The following is a 26,168-nucleotide window of genomic DNA, read 5'->3' as shown; positions in this document are numbered from 1 at the left end:
TTGCGACAATTTCACGGGGAGTACTTAAGTTCGCAAAAAATATGGTGACAAATTTTCGAAGCAATCATTGCACGAGCAGAGCAAATGTGCGTGAAAAGCTATTAATACCTCTAACGTTTGTTGACTTCCACTTCGATAACTCAGACTTCTCCGCGAATACGCTTCCAGGTTTACCCCATATTTTTGACTGAGCAAGAAATTACGAGTCTTCAAATACTGCTTCCTGATGTTTGGGTCAATCTAGACAGGGACAGTAACTGATTCATTATTTTCTTTTTTATTTCATCGTACAGGATAATACCAAAATCAGATTTTTTAATTTTTTACCTGCGACTTGCAATTCTTCAGGAGCTGAGATCTGCGCCGAATATACAATGTTTCTAAAAACACACCTTTGAATTGATTAAATTCGTCCATTCAACAACAAAAAACAGGCACAAACTAACTGAAACCGGGCACATTTGGAGCTCTATAAGCGCTGTAACGTGAATCGAGTGCCAAAATCTGTTGTTCCATTTGCAATATTACACACTCATATCTGTAAACAAAACGGACTCTCGTTGAACGACTTATTCTTCAGCTACTGGCTAGGGAGTTAGTCGCTAGCTAAATTTAAGGAAGCTTATCTTCACTTTTCGACGGTCAGGGGGCAAGAAAAAAATAGGCAAAAACTAGTTCGGACAGCCCTAAATACCGCAATTTTACACCTATTATTGCAAGAAATTTCAAGACTAAAAACCATGACGGAATACATAGCCCTAAGAAACAGCGCTGATTAAAAGACGGCAGTTATTAAAAGAGCAGTATCGATGCTTTCGCCAAGTGCATGAGTTCTTTTCATCATGCATCTGGTTTAAATTCTCACATCGACCAGCAAATTAATAAATCATCACGTAAATTTACACACATGATAAACTTATGCAATAGGTGTCGAACCGTAAATCAAACTGTGTATTTTCAGATCACTTGAGCTAGGGTACACTGACATATTATTACTTGTCAAACCATACGAAGCCTCGGATAAGTTTCACTGGTATCTGACTTTTCCAAAAGCCCCGTCTGTCCCTAGCTTATGACGAGTGAAGCCGTCACATCCATGAGATACCACAGATTCAAGTCATCATCCGCAAAGAACCTCCTCATTGCAGATTCAAAGGCAAAGACTAACGATTCCCCAACTTCACTTCCGTTTCCTAGGACAAAAACGTGCAGAGTGAAGTTGTCGTAATCGATACTGATTTTGCGAAGGCATTCGATCGTGTACCCCACTACGAACTTCTATTAAAAGCAGGGCAAATTGGCATTGGAGGTTATCTCCTTGAAGTCTTATGACTATCTCAACGGACGAGAACAATTTGTCCGAGTGGACAACATCAAATCGAAACCTTTACCAGTGACAAGTGGGGTCCCACAGGGATCACTGCTCGGGCCGATCTTATTTTGCATATACATCAACGAACTGCCAGATGCCTTCAGATTTGGCGAACCCTTTATTTTCGCGGATGACCTAAAAATACTCCAAATTGGAACACCAGCAGACCAAGTACAGAGTAACCTGGACGCACTGGAAGACTGGGTCAACCGAAACAAAATGGGTCTAGCTATTGAAAAATGCGCCAAAGTTTTGTTCAAAGGTCCAGAAAGCTACTTCTACCTGTGTGGAAGTCTCCTCCAAACCTCAGTTGGTGTAAAGGACTTAGGGATTCAGATACAATCCGATTTGACTTGGGAAATCCACTTAGAAGAAAGAATGATGAAAGCTAACCGAGTCTTCTATTCCCTGAGAAATGTAGCCTTTAAAGTTAATATGCGCATCGAACTGAAACTTTACAAATGGATGAGTCTGCCAGTTCTAATGTACGGATCCTCGTGCTGTAACTTAAACCGAGGAGATATGCGAAACGTGGAACGGTTTCAACGAAAGGTTGTGTCCTGGATAACAAATAGCAAGACACTGAGTTACATCGAACAACTACGTTTGTCAAATCTACTACCCTTGCCAATGTACTACCAGCTCAATGATCTTCTAATACTATCAAGTCTTCAACAAACTCAACTGACAAAAAAACAGCCGGTGCTGCCTGGAAACAGATCAATGAGAAGAGACGATAACTTTGACTTAACCAAAAAGCGACTCGAAAAATTGCGCGGCGAATTCTTCTTTCGCACCCAAAGGATAATCAACAGACTTCATCAGAGCATTGACTTCGGAAATCAACACGGCCTAAAACACAGAATTCTAGAGCAAATGTGGAATGATATCATGATGCGGTACAAAACAGAAAACGTCTGCACGTGGCAGATCTGTTGTGACTGTCAACACTGCAGAGAGAAATGGACTAATTTTCTATAACAGTTTTCATCGGGAGAAATCCCTTCTGTAAAGAAACTCCCCTACAACAACAGCAGTAGCAACAACAACAACAACAACAACAACAACAACAACAACAACAACAACAACAACAGCAACAACAACAACAACAACACGTTGACAACTTCTTGCCTCTATATAACAAATACGACTTAATAGCGTTATTAATTGATGGCAACATTATTTTGTACCCTGGTGCTCGGATCGAACACGATGACAACTTCTTGCCTCGAAAGAACAAATACGACTTAATAACGTTATTCATTGGTGGCAACGATCTTTTAACGGAGTGGGGAGCAGAGCATTCATATGAGGAACCGATGAAGTTGCTGATTTAATTATCAGCTTAGCATCTAGTTTGAAGAGTCTCCCTAAAGACGTTTACACCATTGACATCTCAGTCCGCGGAGATTCCATTCATAACAACGCACTAAGTTGCAATACAAAGGACTTTTCCACAACCTTTATTGCAAGCACATGCCCTCAACTGTGGCACATTCCCTCCACTGTCCGAAAAGAGGATAATCGCACATGAGACATAATGAACTCCGGGACTCCTTGGCGAATTTGTTAAGTAATGTCTGTCATGATGTCGAGATGGAACCTCATCTCCAGCCGTTGCAAGGGAAAACTTTTGCTCTTAAATCAACGATAACTGATGATGATGCTAGATTAGACGTCAAGGCCAACGGACTTTGGGAATCGAAATTCAACGAAACCTAATTTTATGTGAAATTTTTCAACCCGCTGCAAAGTTGCCCTGAAAGCAGCAGCGAAGCCTACAAGTACCATGAATCTATTAAAAAGAACAAATATGAACAAAGAATAACTGAGGTTGAGAAAGCAACGTTTTGTCCGCTTGTCTTTGCACGCACTGATGGAGCCGGCCCATTAGCTTCAATAGCGCAGAAGCAACTGGCATCAAACCTCTCTGCGCAAAAAAGAGGACAGCTACTCTGATATCATATCGTATCTAAGGACAAAAATCAGTTTTGCTCTCCTGTTCTATCCTCTGCAATCGTGGGTAAAGGACACATAGGCGGCGCGAAATTGTAGATGCCTGGGAGATGTGGTTTAAGAAAGAGGTTGTTAGTTCAACTCATCTACTTTCGTCATTATATGTTTGTTTTTCTTAATTTACTTATTCCTTGAAAAATTGAAAGAGGACTTGGTCCATATCGCGAAGGCGTCATTTGACAGTTTCTGTTCAGTCCTGAAGAACAAAATTCTGCATAATTTTTTCTCAATATCAATCGATCGACGTGGTCATTTTGCTGAAAAGGAGTGCTCTGGATGATGTACTTGTAGCTGCTGCTTCACCAATTAAGTCAGTAGTAATAGTAGTTCTTGTATTTGCTATGAAACCACAAATTGGATTCACGTAATACAAGTTATTTTCAGCTCAATACGTTGCCGCATATCGCTATCACTTTGGCATTTAAAAGTAGTAGCAAGGCCAATAATTCACGATTTTTGTCTCCATCGTAAAGTACGAGATCAATTGTAAATTGCAAAGTTTTTCTTCAGTGTAAAGTCAAGTCCAAATATCCACAACTAAAGTCAGATTAAACTGAAATGACTAGAGACAGATTTGCCACGTGCCGGTCGAATAAAAATGGACACAAATTTGTCTGCTGTGTCTGTAACTTATCTGAGTAGAGTACTGAGTTTGATAAGAAATGTATGAATGTTCTAGTAAAACTCAAGGATAACTTCATTCACATCGGCAACAATTGTGAACTGAAAAGGCAAGATTTTTTGTATAAAATAGAAAAAAAAGTGCTTCCGCTTATGAAAAGTTACACCTTGACATTGCTGAGGTTAAGGTTCTTCTCTAATTTTTGAACATAGAGGAAAGAAAGCTTGTGAAAGCACAATGGCTTGGACAGTAAGGTTATATTAAAACTTTTCCGCAAACTTTGTTTATTAGTACTGAAAATTCTATGAGCCATGATGTCATTTTACGAGATTTAAAATTAAAAGCTACAATAGGTACAAGAACGTAGTCTATGTATGCCCAGAACTCAATAGCATGGATGGAAAAAAGCAAAACGGAAGTCTCAAAGAGCGAAGAGAGTTAATAGAGAGCTCTGAAAACAAACTAACCTCCAAAGAGATAAAAATTGTTGCTCTAGAAGTATTTGAAAACTGAAAAAAGGCACCTTTCAAAAACGTTCTACTTATGTCAATGAAAATGATTCAAGCAGCTCAGCAGACGGGCTAGGTAAATTTTGAAAACCAAAATTTTTAACTTTCAACGCTAGAAGTCTCCTTGATTTAAATAGAAGAACCACATTTGCTAATAGTTTCAACACTTTTGATTTTTTGATTTTGATGTCGTCTTTATAAATGAGACTTGCTAACACACAATTTTCCGACTTAATAACTCTTCTCTTCCTTGATAATTACTCGAAATACAGAAAGAATAGAAAAATTTCTGAAGACCGTAGTAGAAGTAGTAGTTGAAGTAGTAGTAGTAGTAGTAGTAGTAGTAGTAGTAGTAGTAGTAGTAGTAGTAGTAGTAGTAGTAGCAGTAGTAGTAGTAGTAGTAGTAGTAGTAGTAGTAGTAGTAGTAGTAGTAGTAGTAGTAGTAGTAGTAGCAGTAGTAGTAGTAGTAGTAGTAGTAGTAGTAGTAGTAGTAGTAGTAGTAGTAGTATTCGTAGTGGTAGTAGTAGTAGTAGTAGTAGTAGTAGTAGTAGTAGAAGTATTAGTAGTAGTGATAGTAGTAGTAGTAGTAGTAGTAGTAGTATTAGTAGTAGTAGTAGTAGTAGTAGTAGTAGTAGTAGTAGTAGTAGTAGTAGTAGTAGTAGTAGTAGTAGTAGTATTAGTAGTAGTAGTAGTACGTATAACTGGTGTTCTGGTGTAAAAACAGGGGCTGTACTGACCAATTGTTTTCGTTGAGGCAAATACTAGAGCAATGCATGTCCTTCCAATTGGACATCAGCTTTTGTTTCATTGATTTCCGCGCTGCATTCAATTCGGTGGACCGCAAGATGATGTATAAGATAATGAAACATTACGGGCTCCCAGAAAAAGTTGTGAATGTCGTCCAAAACAGTTACGAAGGTTTCAAGTGCTCCGTCAGGCAGAGGGCGAGAAGGGCCAGATGTTTGACGTAAAAACTGGTGTTCGCCAGGGTGATGTATGGTCGCCTATTCTCTTTGGCCTTGTGATAAACTATGTGTTGGCTAAATCAGTTCAAGGAGGAATCGACATTGGACGCTGTGTTGCTGATCTTGACTTCGCCAATGATGTTACCCTATTGGGCGTCTCTGATTCCGAAGTTCAAGCAAATCTACATAGAATTGAATCTTTAGCCGGGGCTTTTGGCCTAATGATAAATGTTGGGAAGACAAAGAATATGAGTGTTAAATGCGAAGAACCCGGAGCCAGTGTACCCATTGCTCAAAAGAACGTAGAAGTTCTTACAGGAAACCACAAGGGCCGTTTTGTGACTCTCATTGAGGCCGAAAAACAATCCCGACTACTCATTGGCAGGGAGGTGCTGGTGGGCAAGAAGAAGAATGGGGGCTGGTTCGAGATACTAGCTGGTGAGAAATTGAAACTGAAAAGTTCAGAGCTTGTGACAGTTAGCAGCGACGAGAAGTCAGTGGTTGCCGATCTAGTGTCTACGGCGACTAACAGATCGTCTGCGGTCTCTGATGACGAGAGTTGTGCATGTTCAGGTTGTAAACGTTGCTTCGACACTGCAAGAGGCTGCAAAGTTCATGAAGCCAGATTCTGCAAGTCTAAGAATTCGAAGAGTGTCGAAGACAGCGCGTCAAAGTTTGTTGGGCTAGAGAAAAGCCTCACTTGTCAGAAGTGCACTGGAAATTCGACACTGTGAAAGGCCGACGAATTCACAAATCACGATACTGAGGCAGAGAAAAGGCTGGAAGAGTTCGCATTTTCTCCTGCAATGTCCACAATCCAGATGGAGTGGAGTTCGAAAATGTAGAAGCTTTCAAGTATCTCGGTTCTTTCTTGAGCTTGCAAAATGGTGACCTAAAGGAAATCAGTGTCAAGCTGTTGGAAGGGAGACAATGTTTTGCGAGCTTTCAGGAGCTTTGGAAGAGCAAGCAACTTAGTATTCCCCTGAAATGCAAGTTATACAGAGCTCTCGTGTTATCAGCAGTCTTATATACCTCTTAAACGTGAACCATGAATAAATTAATGCAAGGGAAAGATGAGAGCTTTCACGCCAGTTGTCTGCGAAGGATACTATTTTTTTCATGTATGGAGAGGGTGACAAATGAAGAAATACTGGCTAGATCACGTATGTCGACACTTTCTGCAATGATCATGATTAAACAGTTGAAATTGTTTGGCCATGTCCTGAGGATGAAAGACGATCGTCTAGTGCTTCGAGCCTTCACCTGGGAGCCGACAGAAAAATATCGTTATGCTAAACGAGCTCCAGGGACTCAACGCAAGAGGTGGCTGGATCAACTTGAAGAAGATTGCTCAAGGAACAACCTGAGCTACATCACCTTACAACAGAAAGCGAAAAGAGAGTCGAAATCCCGCTTCAACAGTTTTGTCGAACAGCATTTCCTGGATTAAAAAATGGAAATAAGCTCAAACTTATATGCATTTTATTAATTTGTTTGTACTTATTGTCATTGTTCCTTTATTTCTTTTCGGAATTTAAGTGTTCAAACAGTAGTAAGAGTAGTAGTAGTAATAGTAGTAGTAGTAGTAGTAGTAGTAGTAGTAGTAGTAGTAGTAGTAGTAGTAGTAGTAGTATTAGTAGTAGTAGTAGTAGTAGTAGTAGTAGTAGTAGTAGTAGTAGTAGTAGTAGTAAACATCATAAGAAACAGCTATGATGAATTCAAATGTCGAGTCAAAGCCGAAGGTGAGAAAGGACGCTTATTTGATGTCAGAACGGGCGTTAGGCAGGGTGATGTGTGGTCCCCAATCCTATTCGGCCTTGTCATCAACTACATTTTGGCTAACTCGGTGCATGGAGGATTAGACATTGGGAGATTGGTGGCTGACTTAGATTTTGCTGCTCGTGGGAGTCTCAGACAGTGAGGTGCAAGAAAACCTACATCGAATCGAGGCCCTTGCGGAAGCCGCTGGTCTGAAGATTAATGTGGCCAAAACAAAGAATATGGGCGTAAAATGCGACAGCCAAAATGTTGTTGCAGTGCCTAGTATCCAACAGAACGTGGAGATACTCACTGGAACACATAAAGGCAAACTAGGACTCCTGGAAGAGACATCTAGCCAGTCACGACTAACCATCAGCACGGAGGTGCTGCTTGGAACGAAAAAGAAAGCGGGCTGGTTCGAAATACAAGATGGCCGGAAGCTAAGATTGAAAGGCTTAGCGGAGGCTAAGCCAGCGTTGGTAGCTTCACAACAACAATCTGCGGTAGCAGATTCAGAGTCGCTAGAAAATGAGAGTCGGTCAGTGGTGGCTGACCAAGAGTCTTTAAGATGTCAGAATTGTCAGCGGCAATTCAGTACAGTTACCGGACGCAAAGTGCACCAAACAAGATTCTGCAAAGCCGGTTTGTCAAAGAATGTCGTCGACAAGTCAAAGTTCGAGCAACTAGAGGCGAGCCTTACCTTTGACAAGTGTGAAAGAAAGTTCAAAACAGTCAATGGCCGAAAAGTTCACCAATCGAGATACTGTGGCAAACCTAAAGCAGTTGCCACACGCGTGTTTTCCTGCAAAGTACAAGATGTTCTCGAAAACGAGTTTGAAAACATAGAAGCGTTCAAGTATCTCGGATCATATGTCAGCCTCAAGCATGGAGACCTGCAGGAAGTCAATTGCAAACTTGCAGAAGGTAGACAACGGTTTGCTAACTTCCAAAATCTCTGGAAGAGCAAGCAGCTCAGCGTGCACCTCAAGTGCAATTTGTACAAAGCACTTGTTTTATCAGCCGTGCTGTACAGCTCAGAGACTTGGACTCTTTCGAAATTAACGGAGAGAAAACTTGAGAGTTTCCACTGTGGTTGTCTTCGGAGAATTCTACGTGTGTCATATCTGGAGAAAGCAACGAACGAAGAAATTATGTCAAGATCACGAATGCCCCAACTATCCACGATGATCATGCTCAAACGGATAAAATGGTACGGACACATCCAGAGAATGGAACCAGGAAGATTAGCCCGCAGTGCCTTCGATTGGGACCCGCCCGATCAATACGTCCATGCTAGACGCGCTCCTGGGGGGCAACGGAAAACGTGGATGAGTCAAATCGAAGGAGACTGTGTACGAAACAAAGTATCGTTCACCGGATTGCAGGAGAAAGCAGCAACCGGGTCAAAGAATGCCTTCAACAATTTCGTCGTACAGCACTTCACAGAATAACCAAACAAAAAACTCTTCTTGTTTTGTTTGTATTTGTTGCCAACCGTGCCTTTATTTCATATTTGGAATTAAAGTGTTGAAACAGTAGTAGTAGTAGTAGTAGTAGCAGTAGTAGTGATAGGAGTAGTTTTATCAGTAGTATAAAAATTAGTAGTAGTAGTAGTTGTAGTAGTAGTAGTGGTAGTAGTATTAGTAGTAGAAGTAGTAGTAGTAGTAGTAGTAGTAGTAGTAGTAGTAGTAGTAGTAGTAGTAGTAGTAGTAGTAGTAGTAGTAGTAGTAGTAGTAGTAGTAGTAGTAGTAGTAGTAGTACTAGTAGTAGTAGTACGTTCATTGTTAGTTTTTGTTGTAGCTGTTCTAAAACTAGTAGTAGTAGTAGTAGTAGTAGTAGTAGTAGTAGTAGTAGTAGTAGTAGTATTAGTAGTAGTAGTAGTAGTAGTAGTAGTAGTAGTAGTAGTAGTAGTAGTAGTAGCAGTAGTAGTGATAGGAGTAATTTTATCAGCAGTATAAAAATTAGTAGTAGTAGTAGTAGTAGTAGTAGTAGTAGTAGTAGTAGTAGTAGTAGTAGTAGTAGTAGTAGTAGTAGTAGTAGTAGTAGTAGTAGTAGTAGTAGTAGTAGTAGTAGTAGGCAAGGGTCCTCTATTTGGTGGCGCAACAAGTTGTATATTAGCCTGAAAACCCAATGAAATGAGTTCAAACAAAAATGCCCCGAGTCCCGGGTAAGGGGTGCGAAGAATCTCCCGTGTAATAGAAATCTCAAAATTGGAACCCTCAACGTCAGGACACTGGCTCAATCAAGTTCACTAGAAAGCCTGAAAAAAGACCTGAAGAAGTACAATTTGGACGTTCTGGGAGTGCAGGAAATAGGACTGGAGGAGTAGGAAATAGATCTTGGCGACCACAAGCTCTTCCTCATTGACTCCTGGCTATCGACCGCAGAAGCAAGACAAGGAGGAGTTGGTATTGCAGTGACGAAAAGACTTGCCAGTAGCATAATTGAGCAAGCTGCTGTTAGTGAGAGAGTGGCTTATGTGAAGTTTGCAGCTCAGAGACGAGCTAACCTTGTTGTGATTTTGTGTTATGCGTCCACAAATGAAGAGGACGACTTAGCGAAAGACAATTTTTGGAATCACTTGAGCAGGTTGGTATCCAGTTTCAAACAAAGAGAGAGTGTCTTCCTCAATGCGGAAACTGGTAAACAATTTGATGTCAACGTGCCTTGCCGAGGCCCCTTTGGAATGGGCGAGGAGAATGATAACTCAGAAAAATTGTTGTCCTTTTGTGTCTCTCATGACCTGTTGATTGGTGGAACCTGGTTTTGACACCGGTTAGTGCACCGGTATACCTTTAACCCACCTGGCCAACAGATGCGAAAGAAGATGTTAGATCATATCTTATTCGGTTCGAGGCACAGGAGTTGTTTGCACAACGTTAGGGTAAGGAGGGGAAAGATAACTATCACCGATCACGAAATGGTCATTGCTGAAGTGCGATTCAAAGTAGTGACACATAAGCCACGCAGTCAACCAAAAGTCTGCTCTGCCAAGTTGCGCGATGAAGTCACGCGTGATGCTTTCTGCGCAGAAGTGAAACGCTATCTTGATGAGAGCGATATTGTTGAAGGCGTTGAACAATTTTGGGCAAATTTTCGAACGGTTTTTAATGCAGCGGCAACAAAACTACTCATCCCCGAAAAACGTGTTCACAAACCCTGGATTACAGTTGAAACGCTGGCTTTGATTAGGAAACGGGCCGAGTTACAGTTGAGGAAGAATAGTAGCGCGGAGGCGCTGCTAGTGTTCTCTAACTGCTGCAAAGAAGTACGAAAAGCGTTAAGATCTGACAAAAGACAGTGGCTGAAAGACAAAAGTGAAACAATACAAGATCATTCAGTCAAAGATGACCTGAACGATGTGTTTGGGGAGTCAAAAAAGTTGCGCTGGAAGTGGAGTCCTCATATAAGTAAATTAGTTTCAACCACAGGCGAGCGTCTGAAAACAAAAGAAGAAAGGTTGCAACGTTGGACCGCGCACTTTAAGCATCTGTTAAATTCAGCCACGACAAGCGGCAATTCTGTATTGAGCATAGTGGAAGCATCCAAGAGTCTTGAAATAGACCTATGTCCAATTCGGTTTGATGAAGTTCTATATGTAAACTATATGCGTAAACTGAAAAACGGTAAAGCAACTGGACCAGACGATATTTCTGTCGAAATGCTAAAGTCGCATAATGGAATCGCTGAATGGCTGTGGAACATTGTCAACTGCTGGACTGAAGAAAAACTTCCACAAGACTGGAAGCTAGCAGAAGTTGTCCCGCTATACAAAAACAAAGGAAAAAGATCTGAGTGTGGAAACTATCGCGGAATTTCACTGCTCTCGGTACTTGGAAAAGTTTTTGCATCAATCAACCTGAATAGATGCAAAGATGCACTTGATCAAATGCTAAGAGAAGAACAATGCGGATTCCGAAAAAGCAGGGGCTGCACTGACCAATTGGTTGCGTTGAGGCAAATACTAGAAGAATGCATGTCCTTCCAATTGGACATCAGTTTTTGTTTCATTGATTTCCGCGCTGCATTCAATTCGGTGGACCGCAAGATGATGTATAAGATAATGAAACATTATGGGCTCCCAGAAAAAGTTGTGAATGTCATCCAAAACAGTTACGAAAGTTTCAAGTGCTCCGTCAAGGCAGAGGGCGAGAAGGGCCAGATGTTTGACGTAAAAACTAGTGTTCGCCAGGGTGATGTATGGTCGCCTATTCTCTTTGGCCTTGTGATAAACTATGTGTTGGCTAATTCAGTTGAAGGAGGAATCGACATTGGACGCTGTGTTGCTGATCTTGACTTCGCCAATGATGTTACCCTATTGGGCGTCTCTGATTCCGAAGTTCAAGCAAATCTACATAGAATTGAATATTTAGCCGGGGCTTTTGGCCTAATGATAAATGTTGGGAAGACAAAGAATATGAGTGTTAAATGCAAAGAACCCGGAGCCAGTGTACCCATTGCTCAAAAGAACGTAGAAGTTCTTACAGGAAACCACAAGGGCCGTTTTGGGACTCTCATTGAGGCCGAAAAACAATCCTGACTACTCATTGGCAGGGAGGTGCTGGTGGGCAGGAGGAAGAAAACGGGCTGGTTCGAGACACTAGCTGGTGAGAAACTGAGATTGAAAAGTTCAGCGGAGGCTGAGCTTGTGACAGTTAGCAGCGATGAGAGGTCAGTGGTTGCTGATCTAGTGTCTACGGCAAATAACATATCAACCGCGGTCTCTGATGACGAGAGCTGTGTATGTTCAGGTTGTAAACGTCGTTTCGACATTGCAATAGGCTGCAAAGTGCTCGAAGCCAGATTCTGCAAGTCTAAGAGTTCGAAGAGCGTCGAAGACAGCGCGTCAAAGTTTGTTGGGCTAGAGAAAAGCGTCACTGATCAGAAGTGCACTAGGAAATTCACGACTGAGAAAGGCCGACGAATTCACGAGTCACGATACTGCGGCAGAGAAAAGGCTGGATGATCTCGCATTTTCTCCTGTAATGTCCACGATAGAGATGGAGTGGAGTTCGAAAATGTAGAAGCTTTCAAGTATCTTGGTTGTTTCTTGAGCTTGCAAAATGATGACCTAAAGGAAATCAGTGTCAAGCTGGCGGAAAGGAGACAGCGTTTTGCGATCTTTCAGAAGCTTTGGAAGAGCCAACAACTTAGTATTCCCCTCAAATGCAGGTTATACAGAGCTCTCTTGATATCAGTAGTCTTATATAGCTCTGAAACGTGGACCATGAATAAATCAATGCAACGGAAACTTGAGAGCTTTCATACCAGTTGTCTGCGAAGGATACTATGTTTTTCATATATTGAGAGGATGACAAAGGAAGAAGTACTGGCTAGATCACGTATGTCGACACTTTCTACAATGATCGTGATTAAACGGTTGAAATGGTTTGGCCATGTCCTGAGAATGAATGACGATCGTCTAGCGCTCCGAGCCTTCACCTGGGAGCCGACAGAAAATTATCGTTATGCTAAACGAGCTCCAGGGGGTCAACGCAAGACGTGGCCGGATCAAAATGAAAAAGATTGCTCAAGGAACAACATGAATTATATCACCTTACAACAGAAAGCAAAAAGAGAAAAGAGAATCTAAATCCCGCTTCAACAGTTTGGTCGAACAGCATTTCCTGGATTAAATAAACCTAAATAAGCTCAAACTATATGCATTTTATTAATTTGTTTGTACTTATTGTCATTGTTCCTTTATTTCTTTATGGAATTTAAGTGTTCAAAGAGTAGTAGTAGCAGTAGTAGCAGTAGTAGTAGTACCATTAGTATTATTATTATTATTATTATTATTATTATTAGTAGTAGTAGTAGTGGTAGTAGTAGTAGTAGTATTCTTAGTAGTAGTAGTAGTAGAAGTGCTATTAGTAGTAGTAGTAGTAGTAGTAGTAGTAGTAGTAGTAGTAGCAGTAGTAGTGGTAGTAGTAGTAGTAGTAGTAGTAGTAGTAGTAATAGTACGTTTATTATTAGTTTTTGTAGTAGTAGTAAAACTAATACTAGTAGTAGTAGTAGGAGTAGTAGTAGTAGTAGTAGTAGTAGTAGTAGTAGTAGCTGTAGCAGGAGTGTAATTTGGACCATTTTTCACCCATATTACACTTTGGCCACAGAATGTACCCTTACCCATATTAAGATGACCAAATTAAGCTTTGAAATAGGTACCCATATTAAGATCCGAGGGTGCCCATATTACAATTTTATTTTTTCGACCATTTTAAGTTTTCGCCCGATACCCATTTTCACTCACAGTCATATGACTTATTTGACTAGAGTAAAATTTGGGTAGTATTTTGTAATTTTGTGGCCAATCACAAAAAAATGGCCGATAATAGGTCTAGATAAAGCAATTTTTTGAGGAAAAATCTGAAAATGTGTCGTTACTCCTGAATCGTGTTTTTTTCCTTCGAAAAAAAAAGTTTTTTTTGGTGAGTTGTCTTTTCGTTTCATTCGCGTAAGAACAGTGCTCAGCTTCTTGTTTTTTGCTGAAAATTAGAGAAAATTTACAAAAGCTAACTTCAGAAGACAAAATTTAATTGATTCCGAACTCACAGAAAATTGAGTGCTTTTTACAGAAGAAGCGTAGACAATTTCAGTCAAATTCCATCTGTCTGTTTGAAATGTGATGTCACATTTTTACAACAAAAGGCAGATTTTACATTTTATAATCAGGCTCATTTACAATGTAATTAACCTTGTGGGTTGCTCTTTCATCGCAAAACTTGCTGGCATTTTGGACTACGAATCAATTTTGTGGAATTCAAAAAAGGAAATTGGAGAAAAACGTTAAAAATCATCTTGATTGTTGCAGTTTGTTGTGTTCCTTACGACACATTTTTCCGCTCTCTCAATAACACTGTAATCTATGCTGCAGAAATTGTTGCCCGCTTTACCATAGTTTTATCAGTATGTCAGTAAGGTGTTAGTAAATTCAACTTCTCTTTTCGATATATAGAATTGTTCATCAACAGCTAAACGGCCACCTCTTCTGAATTTCTTGCATTTTGTCTTCTTTAAGTTAATTTTCAATTAGTTCCTGCTACAATACGTGTTCAGATTATTCAAACATTGTTGTAGTTGGCCTTGGCTATAGCTCCCAAGTAATAAGTCATCAGCGTAAAATATAACATCTAGACCCTTGCATTTCAGCTCAAAATACAATTGAGCTAGGAAAAAACTAAACAGGAGTGGTGAGAATTTGTCTCCTTGTGCTACTCCTGTTTTCTGTTAAATCTCGTTTGATGAAGAAATCTTCATCAAGGATCTGTTGGAAGTTGCATTTTAGCACTGATTGTGTTCTGTGGATAATGGTCCCATGCATCCCCACTTTTATCCGTTTTGTAAGCGGCATGTTCCTGTTCGCATTTTCGTAGTCAATGAAGCAGGCATAGTATTTGCCACTGCAGCTGATGTTATGCTTGATTGCTCTTGTCAAGTGCAAGACCGCATGGATTGCTGACAGTTTGTGTCTGAAATCATATTGGCTTGGTGGTAAAATTTGATTTTTCTCGACCTATGTTCGCAAAGGCTGGTAAATGATACCCGTGAACGATTTGTTCATGCAACATAACAGGCTAATGCCTCTGTAGGAACTTAGTAAACTTTCAAAAACTCCTATTTGTGTTCGTCATTTTGAGCCTATTTCAGAATCCAGAGACTCATCCAGCATAAATTGTGACTTGTTTTAGCTTTTGTCCTGATAAAACTTTGCTCAACTGTAAACGTTAAGGCTGATTAAGGCAAAGCTTATGTTGCAAGCTTTAATCTTTTGAAAGCGTCAATGGCTCCGTATTTATAGTGAAATTATCTCTGTGTGTGTTTTTGATCCATTTTAGAATTGTTGGTCTAGGTCTCTTGCGATAAGGTCCATCTTTTGTATCTAAAATTTATTTTTCTTGTTCTCTTTTGCCCAAGTTTTGCAGCAAAGTGTAAAAACCATTTCTTGGGTTACTAATAATAATTTCAAATTTGTGTGTAGGCAACAGTGTGCTTGTTATTGAAAAAAAAAGTTGGGTTTTAATTGAAAAACTTGAAAAAAAGAAAAAAATTTCAAAAAAATGGGGGACCGCCCGAATTGGAGGCTTGTTCTCCAATTTGGATGGTCCCCCATTTTTTCTGGCCGCCATAAAATCTGCTATTTGTGTTCGTCATTTTAAGCCTATTTCCAGAATCCAGAGACTCCTCCAGTATGAATTGTTACTTGTTTTAGCTTTTGTCCTGATAAAACATTGCTCAACTGTAAACGTTAAGGTTGATTTAGGCAAAGCTTATGTTGCATGCTTTAATCTTTTGTAAGCGTCAATGCTCCTTATTTATAGTGAAGTTATCGATTTATTTTATTGAGACAACAAGAAAGGCTACTTTTTGCTGTCAAATTTTACCAATAGTTTCTTCTCATTTTCGTCCAATTGACCTCAAATTTTGGTAATAGCTGTATTTTTTGCTTCAGAAACGTTGTTTTGATCCGTTCCACAACTTCACTACCTCTCAAATAACAATTGGAGAACCTCAGCGTTTTAAACATGGCATTTTGTGGGTCATTAACTTGTCTTTTTCGTAGACATATCTGTAAACCTGGCGCATTTGAGTTCAAAAACCTCACCATTACCCATATTCCACTTTCCGACCAAAATTGAAAAATGTACTTTTTTGTCTCAAAAGTAATTAGAGGAAGTATTTGATCCATAATTGTTTTTTAAAAATCCTGAGAAACAGAATAGGGCGTTGACTTTTAACAAAAACAAAGTTAAACAGCTTCAAGTGTGGTTCAATTTTGTATATATTGTTTGAACAACTGTGCAGATTTTGGCAATTTTCTTGCCGATTTCGGTTTGTTTTTATTCGAAAAATGGTTTCTCGATGCCCCGAAAGAGTTTGAGTAAAACTTAAAAGATTTTGTTGATCAGAAAAATGAAAACACTATAACTTTTTTCGTTTTTTACTTTTGCTGTCGTAGAATTGTTTTCTGACGCATTAGGTATTTTCTGTTTTTTTTTATTTTTTATCGAGTTTAGTTTTGGCCAATATGGAGAGGATTCTTCAAAAATAAACTAGTTCCAAGTAATAGTACGATTGTAGTTCATTCTTCTTTAGGGAAAAACTTTTTTGAAATGGCCAAACGAACATCTCGAACAAGTTACCCATTTTAAAAAAAAATTGATTATCAGTGAAACCTGCTTTAAAAGGTTTTTTCAATAGATTTTGCCAGCTGCACACAGAGACACTAAAATATTATTTTGTTTATTTCATTTAGACAATTGGAAAAACTTCTTTCTGCTATCAAATTTTTCAAATAGTTTTTTCTCATTTCCGTCAAACTGACCACAAATTTTGGTAATAGCCTTTTTTTTGCTTCAGAAGCGTTGTTTTGATGCATTCCATAACTTAACTTCCTCTCAGATAACAATTGAAAGACCTCAGCGTTTTAAAATTGGCGTTTTTGGATCATTAATTGGTCTTTTTTGTAGACATTTTTGTAACCCTGGCGCATTTGAGTTCAAAAACTCACCATTACCCATATTACACTTTTTGACCAAAATTGAAAAAAGTACTTTTTTTGTCTCCTAAAAACTAATTAGAGGAAGGAATTGATCCATAATTGTTTTTTAAAAATCCTGAGAAACAGAATAGTGCGTTGAGTTTTAACAAAAACAAATTTAAACAGCCTCAAGTGTGGTTCAATTTTGTATATGTTGTTTTAACAACTGTTCAGATTTTGGCAATTTTCTTGCCGATTTTGGTTTGTTTTTATTCGAAAAATGGTTTCTCGATGCCCCGAAAGAGTTTGAGTAAAACTTAAAAGATTTCGTTGATCAGAAAAATAAAAACACTATAACTTTTTTTCGTTTTTTACTTTTGCTGTCGTAGAATTGTTTTCTGACGCATTAGGTTTTTTCTGTTTATTTAAATTTTTTATCGAGTTTAGTTTTGGCCAATATGGAGAGGTCTTTTCAAAAATAAACTAGTTCCAAAGAATAGTACGATTGTAGTTCATTCTTCTTTAGGGAAAAACTTTTTTGAAATGGCCAAATGAACATCTCGAACAAGGTACCCATTTTAAAAAAAAATTGATTATCAGAGAAACGTGCTTGAAAAGGTTTTTTCAATAGGTTTTTCAACCTGCACACAGAGACACTAAAATATTATTTTGTTTATTTCATTTAGACAATTGGAAAAACTTCTTTCTGCTATCAAATTTTTCAAATATTTTTTTTCTCATTTTCGTCCAACTGACCTCAAATTTTGGTGATAGCTGTTTTTTATGCTTCAGAAGCGTTGCTTTGATGCATGACATAACTTAAATTTCTCTCAGATAACAACTGAAAGACCTCAGCGTTTTAGAATTGGCGTTTTTGGATCATTATATTGTTTTTTTTGTAGACATTTCTGTAACCCTGGCGCATTTGAGTTCAAAAACCTCACCATTACCCATATTACACTTTTTGACCAAAATAGAAAAAAGTACTTTTTTGTCTCAAAAATAACTAGAGGAAGGAATTGATCCATAATTGTTTTTTTAAAAATTCTGAGAAACAGAATAGTGCGTTGAGTTTTAACAAAAACAAAGTTAAACAGCCTCAAGTGTGGTTCAATTTTGTATATGTTGTTTTAACAACTGTGCAGATTTTGGCAATTTTCTTGCCGATTTTGGTTTGTTTTTATTCGAAAAATGGTTTCTCGATGCCACGAAAGAGTTTGAGTAAAACTTAAAAGATTTCGTTGATCAGAAAAATGAAAACACTATAACTTTTTTCGTTTTTTACTTTTGCTGTCGTAGAATTGTTTTCTGACGCATTAGGTTTTTTCTGTTTTTATAAATTTTTTATCGAGTTTAGTTTTGGCCAATATGGAGAGGTCTTTTCAAAAATAAACTAGTTCCAAAGAATAGTACGATTGTAGTTCATTCTTCTTTAGGGAAAAACTTTTTTGAAATGGCCAAATGAACATCTCGAACAAGGTACCCATTTTAAAAAAAAATTGATTATCAGAGAAACGTGCTTGAAAAGGTTTTTTCAATAGGTTTTTCAACCTGCACACAGAGACACTAAAATATTATTTTGTTTATTTCATTTAGACAATTGGAAAAACTTCTTTCTGCTATCAAATTTTTCAAATATTTTTTTTCTCATTTTCGTCCAACTGACCTCAAATTTTGGTGATAGCTGTTTTTTATGCTTCAGAAGCGTTGCTTTGATGCATGACATAACTTAAATTTCTCTCAGATAACAACTGAAAGACCTCAGCGTTTTAGAATTGGCGTTTTTGGATCATTATATTGTTTTTTTTGTAGACATTTCTGTAACCCTGGCGCATTTGAGTTCAAAAACCTCACCATTACCCATATTACACTTTTTGACCAAAATAGAAAAAAGTACTTTTTTGTCTCAAAAATAACTAGAGGAAGGAATTGATCCATAATTGTTTTTTTAAAAATTCTGAGAAACAGAATAGTGCGTTGAGTTTTAACAAAAACAAAGTTAAACAGCCTCAAGTGTGGTTCAATTTTGTATATGTTGTTTTAACAACTGTGCAGATTTTGGCAATTTTCTTGCCGATTTTGGTTTGTTTTTATTCGAAAAATGGTTTCTCGATGCCACGAAAGAGTTTGAGTAAAACTTAAAAGATTTCGTTGATCAGAAAAATGAAAACACTATAACTTTTTTCGTTTTTTACTTTTGCTGTCGTAGAATTGTTTTCTGACGCATTAGGTTTTTTCTGTTTTTATAAATTTTTTATCGAGTTTAGTTTTGGCCAATATGGAGAGGTCTTTTCAAAAATTAACTAGTTCCAAAGAATAGTACGATTGTAGTTCATTCTTCTTTAGGGAAAAACTTTTTTAAAATGGCCAAATGAACATCTCGAACAAGGTACCCATTTTAAAAAAAAAATAATGAGAGAAACGTGTTTTAAAAGGTTTTTTCAATAGGTTTTTCAACCTGCACACAGAGACACTAAAATGTTATTTTGTTTATTTCATTTAGACAATTGGAAAAACTTCTTTCTGCTATGAAATTTTTCAAATATTTTTTTCTCATTTTCGTCCAACTGACCTCAAATTTTCGTGATAGCTGTTTTTTATGCTTCAGAAGCGTTGCTTTGATGCATGACATAACTTAAATTTCTCTCAGATAACAATTGAAAGACCTCAGCGTTTTAGAATTGGCGTTTTTGGATCATTATATTGTTTTTTTTTGTAGACACTTCTGTAACCCTTGCTCATTTGACTTCGAAATTCTCACCGTTACCCATTTTGCACTTTCGTGCAAAAAAAAAATTTGAGTAGAAAAATTATTGATATATTGATTTCTGAACCAATTTTCATACTGATCATTTAGAGATCACTAGATTTGCTTTTCAAAAAATCATTCTTTGGATAAGGAAACGGTCGAAATCAAGGATTTCCCGACAACACATAAAAAAAAATATCTTGTGTTTTTTAAGAATTTGGGGTTGTTTTTGAACAACTTTTTTTGCCTGAATTTGTCTTTTTTAATATGAGATTTGAAACGCAGCATTTTTAGTTTATGGAAAAGTTAGTTTTCCAACACTAGCACAATCCAGATCGAAATGGCCACAGTTTTTTATGAAAAACCTTTTTTTTAAAATTCTCATTTAATATTTTTACACCAGTAAAACATATTTTTAAACTTTTTTTACACATGGCCAGCATGTCACCTCCTACTTTTCATCTTTGCGCTTCCAAAAAACTAAATTTGAGGCAAAAATATGCAATCAATTAAAAAATATCAGAATTTGGCCAAAAATTATCCAAAAACTGTTACCCATATTTGAAGGCCGTTTTTTCAAAGTGTTTTTTCTACTTTTTCACTACATAAAAAGCTCCAGTTTTTTGGGAGGTGGGTTGTCGTACTATTCCGAACTTGCATGCCAAATTTCAGAACTCTGTGGTCATTTATCAAAAATCACCTCATTTCGGATGTGAGGATGTCCAAACGCACTCGACTTAGTCAAACCAATTTCATAGGCCGAAATTTTCACCGTATCTGAAAAAGCTACGTCAAGCATTCATGAGAACAAAAATGACAGAAAGTAGTCATACAAGACAGGAACAAAAAAATTTTTTGAAAAAAAGTAGTTTTTCGTAGAGAAACTGCCTGTTCATTTTTCCTTACTGTTCGGCCAAAAAGGGCACCCTACTCCTATAGCTCAATATCTCGAAGAATACTTAACAGAAATTTAAAAACCAACATGTTTCAGAAAATAGAGATAAAAACCTATCAAATAACGTTCAATTTTAATGGTCTTTTACTGTTGAAAAAGGAGAAAAACGCTAGAAAAGAAAAAACAATTAAATTTTTTGAAAGGCTATAGCACGAGCACTACTGGTTTGATTTTAAGGCCGTTTCGGTAATCGTCAAATATAGCTCATAATAATCAATCTCAGGGGTTGATTTGAGTTTAAACATCAAAATTGAGGCGGCTCGGACGTTTTCCAGAAACCGCGGCCGCCCTTACCCAAATTGCTCTCTGCTACAGTAGTAGTAGTAGCTGTAGCCAAAGTGTAATATGGTCCATTTTTCACCCATATTACACTTTGGCTACAGAAGTTACCCATACCCATATAAAGATAACCAAATTAAGTTTTGAAATAGGTACCAATATTAAGATCCGAGAGTTTCCATTTTACAATTTTGTTTTGACGACCATTTTGCATTTTGGCCCGATACCCATTTTCGATCATAGTCATATGACTTATTTAACTAGAGTAAAATTTAGGTAGTATTTTCTAATTTTGTGGCCAATAAAAAAAACGGCCGATAATAAATCTAGATAAACTATTTTTTTGAGGAAAAAGTTGAATTAGTGTCGTTACTTCTGAATTGTGTTTTTTTTGCTTTGAATAAAAATTTATTTGGTGAGTTGTCTTTTCGTTTCATTCGCGTAAGGACAGTGCTCAGCTTCTTTTTTACTGAAAATTAGAGAATATTTACAAAAGCTTAGTACAGAACACAAAAGTTAAATGATTCCTAACTTCCGTCCAAAATTTATTTTTCTTGTTCTCTTTGGCCCATTTTTGTTTAAGTTTTGCAGCAAATAGTGTAGAAATCTTTTCTTGGGTTACTAATAAAAATAATTTCAAATTTGCTTGTAAGCAACAGTGTGCCTGTTATTGGAAAAAGTTGGATTTTACTTTAATAACTTGAAAAAAGGAAAAAAATTTAAAAGAAAAAAATGGGGGACCGCCCGATTTGGAGGCTTGGCCTCCAATTCGTGATGGTCCCCCATTTTTTGGCCGCCATAAAAACTGCTATTTATGTTGGTTATTTTAAGCCTATTTCCAGAAACCAGAGACTCCTCAAGTTTAAATTGTGACATGTTTTAGCTTTTGTCCTGATAAAACTTTGCTCTACTGTAAACGTTAAGATTGATTTAGGCAAAGCTTAAGTTGCAAGCTTTAATTTTTTGTAAGCGTCAATAGTTCCGTGTTTATAGTGAAATTATCTCTGTGTGTGTTTTTGATCCATTTTAGAATTGTTGACCAAGGTCTTTTGTGATAAGTTCCAAGTTTTGTGTCCAAAATTTATTTTTCTTGTTCTCTTTTGCCCATTTTTGTTTAAGTTCTTCAGCAAAGTGTTAAAATCACTTTTGGGTTTCTAATAATAATTTCAAATGTGTGTGTATGCAACAGTGTGCCCGTTATTGGCAAAAAATTTGGGTTTTTCTTGAAAAAATTGAAAAAGAAAGGAAAAAAATTTCAAAGAAAAAAATGGGGGACCGCCCGAAATGGAGGACTGGCCTCAAAGTCGGGACGGTCCCCCATTTTTTAGCCGCCATAAAAACTGCTATTTATGTTCGTCATTTTAAGCCTATTTTCAGAAACCAGAAACTCCTCCAGTATAAATTGTGACTTGTTTTAGCTTTTGACCTGATAAATTTTTGCTCTACTGTAAACGTTAAGTTTGATTTAGGCGAAAACTTATAGTGCAAACTTTAATCTTAGGTAAGTGTCAATGGCTCCGTTTTTCAAGTGAAGCTTTCATTGTGTGTGTTTTTGATCCATTTTAGAATTGTTGACCTAGATCTCTTGTGATAAGGTCCAATTTTTGTGTCCAAAATTTATTTTTCTTGTACTCTTTTGCCCATTTTTGTTTAAGTTTTGCAGCAAAGTGTTAAAATCAATTTTGGTTTTCCAATAATAATTTAAAATGTGTGTGTATGCAACAGTGTGCCCGTTATTGGCAAAAAATTTGGATTTTACTTGAAAAACTTGAAAAAATGGAAAAAATTTTCAAAGAAAAAAAATGGGGGACCGCCCGAATTGGAGGCCTGGCTTCCAATTCGGGACGGTCCCCCATTTCTTAGCCGCCATAAAAACTGCTGTTTACTTTCGTCATTTTAAGCCTATTTTCAGAAACCAGCAACTCCTCCAGTATAAATTGTGACTTGTTTTAGCTTTTGTCCTCAAAAAACTTTGCTCTACTGTAAACGTTAAGTTTGATTTAGGCAAAAATTTATGTTGCAAGCTTTAATCTTTTGTAAGCGTCAATGGCTCCGTATTTATAGTGAAGTTATCACTGTGTGTGTTTTTGATCCATTTTAGAATTGTTGACCTAGGTCTCTTATGATAAGTTCCAATTTTTGTTCCAAAATTTAATTTTTTTGTTCTTTTTTGCCCAATTTGTTTAAGTTTTGCAACAAATAGTGTAAAAATCATTTCATGGGTTACTAATAATATTTTTAAATTTGTGTGTAGGCAACAGTGTGCCTGTTATTGGCCAAAAATTTGGATTTTACTTGAAAAACTTGAAAAAAAGGAAAAAAATTTCAAAGAAAAAAAATGGGGGACCGCCCAAATTGGAGGACTGGCCTCCAATTCGTGACGGTCCCCCATTTTTTTAGCCGCCATAAAAACTGCTATTTTTTTCGTCATTTTAAAACTATTTGCAGAAACTAGAAAATCCTCCAGTACAAATTGTGACTTGTTTTAGCTTTTGTCCTGATAAAACTTTGCTCTACTGTAAACGCTAAGTTTGATTTAGGCAAAAACTTATGTTCCTAGCTTTAATCTTAGGTAAGTGTCAATGGCTCCGTGTTGCTAGTGACGTTATCACTGTGTGTGTTTTTGATCCGATTTAGAATTGTTGACCAAGGTCTCTTGTGATCAGGTCCAAATTTTGTGTCCAAAATTTATTTTTCTTGTACTATTTTGCCCATTTGTGTTTAAGTTTTGCAGCAATGTTGTAGAATCATTTTTGGGTTTTCAAAAATAATTTCAAATGTGTGTGTATGCAACAGTGTACCTGTTATTGGCAAAAAATTTGGATTTTATTTGAAAAACTTGAAAAAATGGGAAAAAATTTCAAAGAAAAAAAATGGAGGACCGCCTGAATTGGAGGCCTGGCCCCCAATTCGGGACGGTCCCCCATTTTTTTAGCCGCAATAAAAAGTGCTCTTCATGATTGTCATTTTAAGCCCATTTGAAGAAACCAGAAACACCTCCAGTATAAATTGTGACCTGTTTTAGCTTTTGTCCTGACAAAACTTTGCTCTACTGTAAACGTTACGTTTGATTTAGGTAAAAACTTATGTTGCAAGCTTTAATCTTAGATAATTGTCAATGGCTCCGTATTTCTAGTGAAGTTATCACTTTGTGTGTTTTTGATCCGATTTAGAATTGTTGACCAAGGTCTCTTGTGATCAGGTCCAAATTTTGTGTCCAAAATTTATTTTTCTTGTACTCTTTTGCCATTTTTGTTTAAGTTTTGCAGCAATGTTGTAGAATCATTTTTGGGTTTTCAAAAATAATTTCAAATGTGTGTGTATGCAACAGTGTACCTGTTATTGGCAAAAAATTTGGATTTTACTTGAAAAACTTGAAAAAATGGGAAAAAATTTCGAAGAAAAAAAATGGAGGACCGCCTGAATTGGAGGCCTGGCCCCCAATTCGGGACGGTCCCTCATTTTTTTAGCCGCAATAAAAAGTGCTCTTCATGATTGTCATTTTAAGCCCATTTGAAGAAACCAGAAACACCTCCAGTATAAATTGTGACCTGTTTTAGCTTTTGTCCTGACAAAACTTTGCTCTACTGTAAACGTTACGTTTGATTTAGGTAAAAACTTATGTTGCAAGCTTTAATCTTAGATAATTGTCAATGGCTCCGTATTTCTAGTGAAGTTATCACTTTGTGTGTTTTTGATCCGATTTAGAATTGTTGACCAAGGTCTCTTGTGATCAGGTCCAAATTTTGTGTCCAAAATTTATTTTTCTTGTACTCTTTTGCCCATTTGTGTTTAAGTTTTGCAGCAATGTTGTAGAATCATTTTTGGGTTTTCAAAAATAATTTCAAATGTGTGTGTATGCAACAGTGTACCTGTTATTGGCAAAAAATTTGGATTTTATTTGAAAAACTTGAAAAAATGGGAAAAAATTTCAAAGAAAAAAAATGGAGGACCGCCTGAATTGGAGGCCTGGCCCCCAATTCGGGACGGTCCCCCATTTTTTTAGCCGCAATAAAAAGTGCTCTTCATGATTGTCATTTTAAGCCCATTTGAAGAAACCAGAAACACCTCCAGTATAAATTGTGACCTGTTTTAGCTTTTGTCCTGACAAAACTTTGCTCTACTGTAAACGTTACGTTTGATTTAGGTAAAAACTTATGTTGCAAGCTTTAATCTTAGATAATTGTCAATGGCTCCGTATTTCTAGTGAAGTTATCACTTTGTGTGTTTTTGATCCGATTTAGAATTGTTGACCAAGGTCTCTTGTGATCAGGTCCAAATTTTGTGTCCAAAATTTATTTTTCTTGTACTCTTTTGCCATTTTTGTTTAAGTTTTGCAGCAATGTTGTAGAATCATTTTTGGGTTTTCAAAAATAATTTCAAATGTGTGTGTATGCAACAGTGTACCTGTTATTGGCAAAAAATTTGGATTTTACTTGAAAAACTTGAAAAAATGGGAAAAAATTTCGAAGAAAAAAAATGGAGGACCGCCTGAATTGGAGGCCTGGCCTCCAATTCGGGACGGTCCCCCATTTTTTTTAGCCGCAATAAAAAGTGCTCTTTATGATTGTCATTTTAAGACTATTTGAAGAAACCAGAAACACCTCAAGTATAAATTGTGACCTGTTTTAGCTTTTGTCCTGACAAAACTTTGCTCTACTGTAAACGTTACGTTTGATTTAGGTAAAAACTTATGTTGCAAGCTTTAATCTTAGGTAAGTGTCTATGGCTCCGTATTTCTAGTGAAGTTATCACTGTGTGTGTTTTTGATCCATTCTAGAATTGTTGACCTAGGTCTCTTGTGATAAGGTCCAAATTTTGTGTCCGAAATTTATTTTTCTTGTACTATTTTGCTCATTTTTGTTTAAGTTTTGCGGCAAAGTGTTGAAATCATTTTTGGGATTCCAATAATAATTTCAAATGTGTGTGTTTGCAAGAGTGTGCCTGTTTTTGGCAAAAAAATTGGATTTTACCTGAAAAACTTGAAAAAAGAAAAAAAATTTCAAAGGACAAAATTGGAGGACTGCCCGAATTGGAGGCTTGGCCTCCAATTGGGGGTGGTCCCGCTTTTTTTGGCCACCATAAAAACTGCTATTTATGTTCGTTGTTTTCAGCCTATTTCAAGAAACCAGAAACTCCTCCAGTATAAATTGTGACTTGTTTTAGCTTTTGTCCTCAAAAAACTTTGCTCTACTGTAAACGTTAAGTTTGATTTAGGCAAAAATTTATGTTGCAAGCTTTAATCTTTTGTAAGCGTCAATGGCTCCGTATTTATAGTGAAGTTATCACTGTGTGTGTTTTTGATCCATTTTAGAATTGTTGACCTAGGTCTCTTATGATAAGTTCCAATTTTTGTTCCAAAATTTAATTTTTTTGTTCTTTTTTGCCCAATTTGTTTAAGTTTTGCAACAAATAGTGTAAAAATCATTTCATGGGTTACTAATAATAATTTTATATTTGTG

General features: G+C 37.1%; 1 protein-coding gene across 3 annotated transcripts in view; it reads right to left on the bottom strand.

The window, feature by feature from the left end:
* Positions 1–26,168, bottom strand: part of LOC142334506 (WD repeat-containing protein 13-like) — a 224,384-nt gene that overhangs the window by 30,662 nt on the left and 167,554 nt on the right. For 2 of the 3 annotated variants that reach the window (XM_075382596.1, XM_075382597.1), the window contains exons 2-4: positions 447–540; positions 328–380; positions 109–240 (exon numbers count right to left, since the gene is read on the bottom strand). In XM_075382596.1, coding sequence (XP_075238711.1) covers positions 109–240; positions 328–380; positions 447–516 — 255 coding nt within the window. In that variant the 5' untranslated portion in view covers positions 517–540. The remainder of the gene's footprint in view (positions 1–108; positions 241–327; positions 381–446; positions 541–26,168) is intronic. The other variant, XM_075382598.1, reaches the window with a different exon arrangement.

This window comes from Convolutriloba macropyga, chromosome 2 (genome assembly GCF_964194025.1).
Source record: "Convolutriloba macropyga chromosome 2, txConMacr16.3, whole genome shotgun sequence".
In the NCBI taxonomy this organism is placed as follows: Eukaryota; Metazoa; Xenacoelomorpha; order Acoela; family Convolutidae; genus Convolutriloba; species Convolutriloba macropyga.
This window is presented reverse-complemented; position numbering and strand designations above follow the sequence as displayed.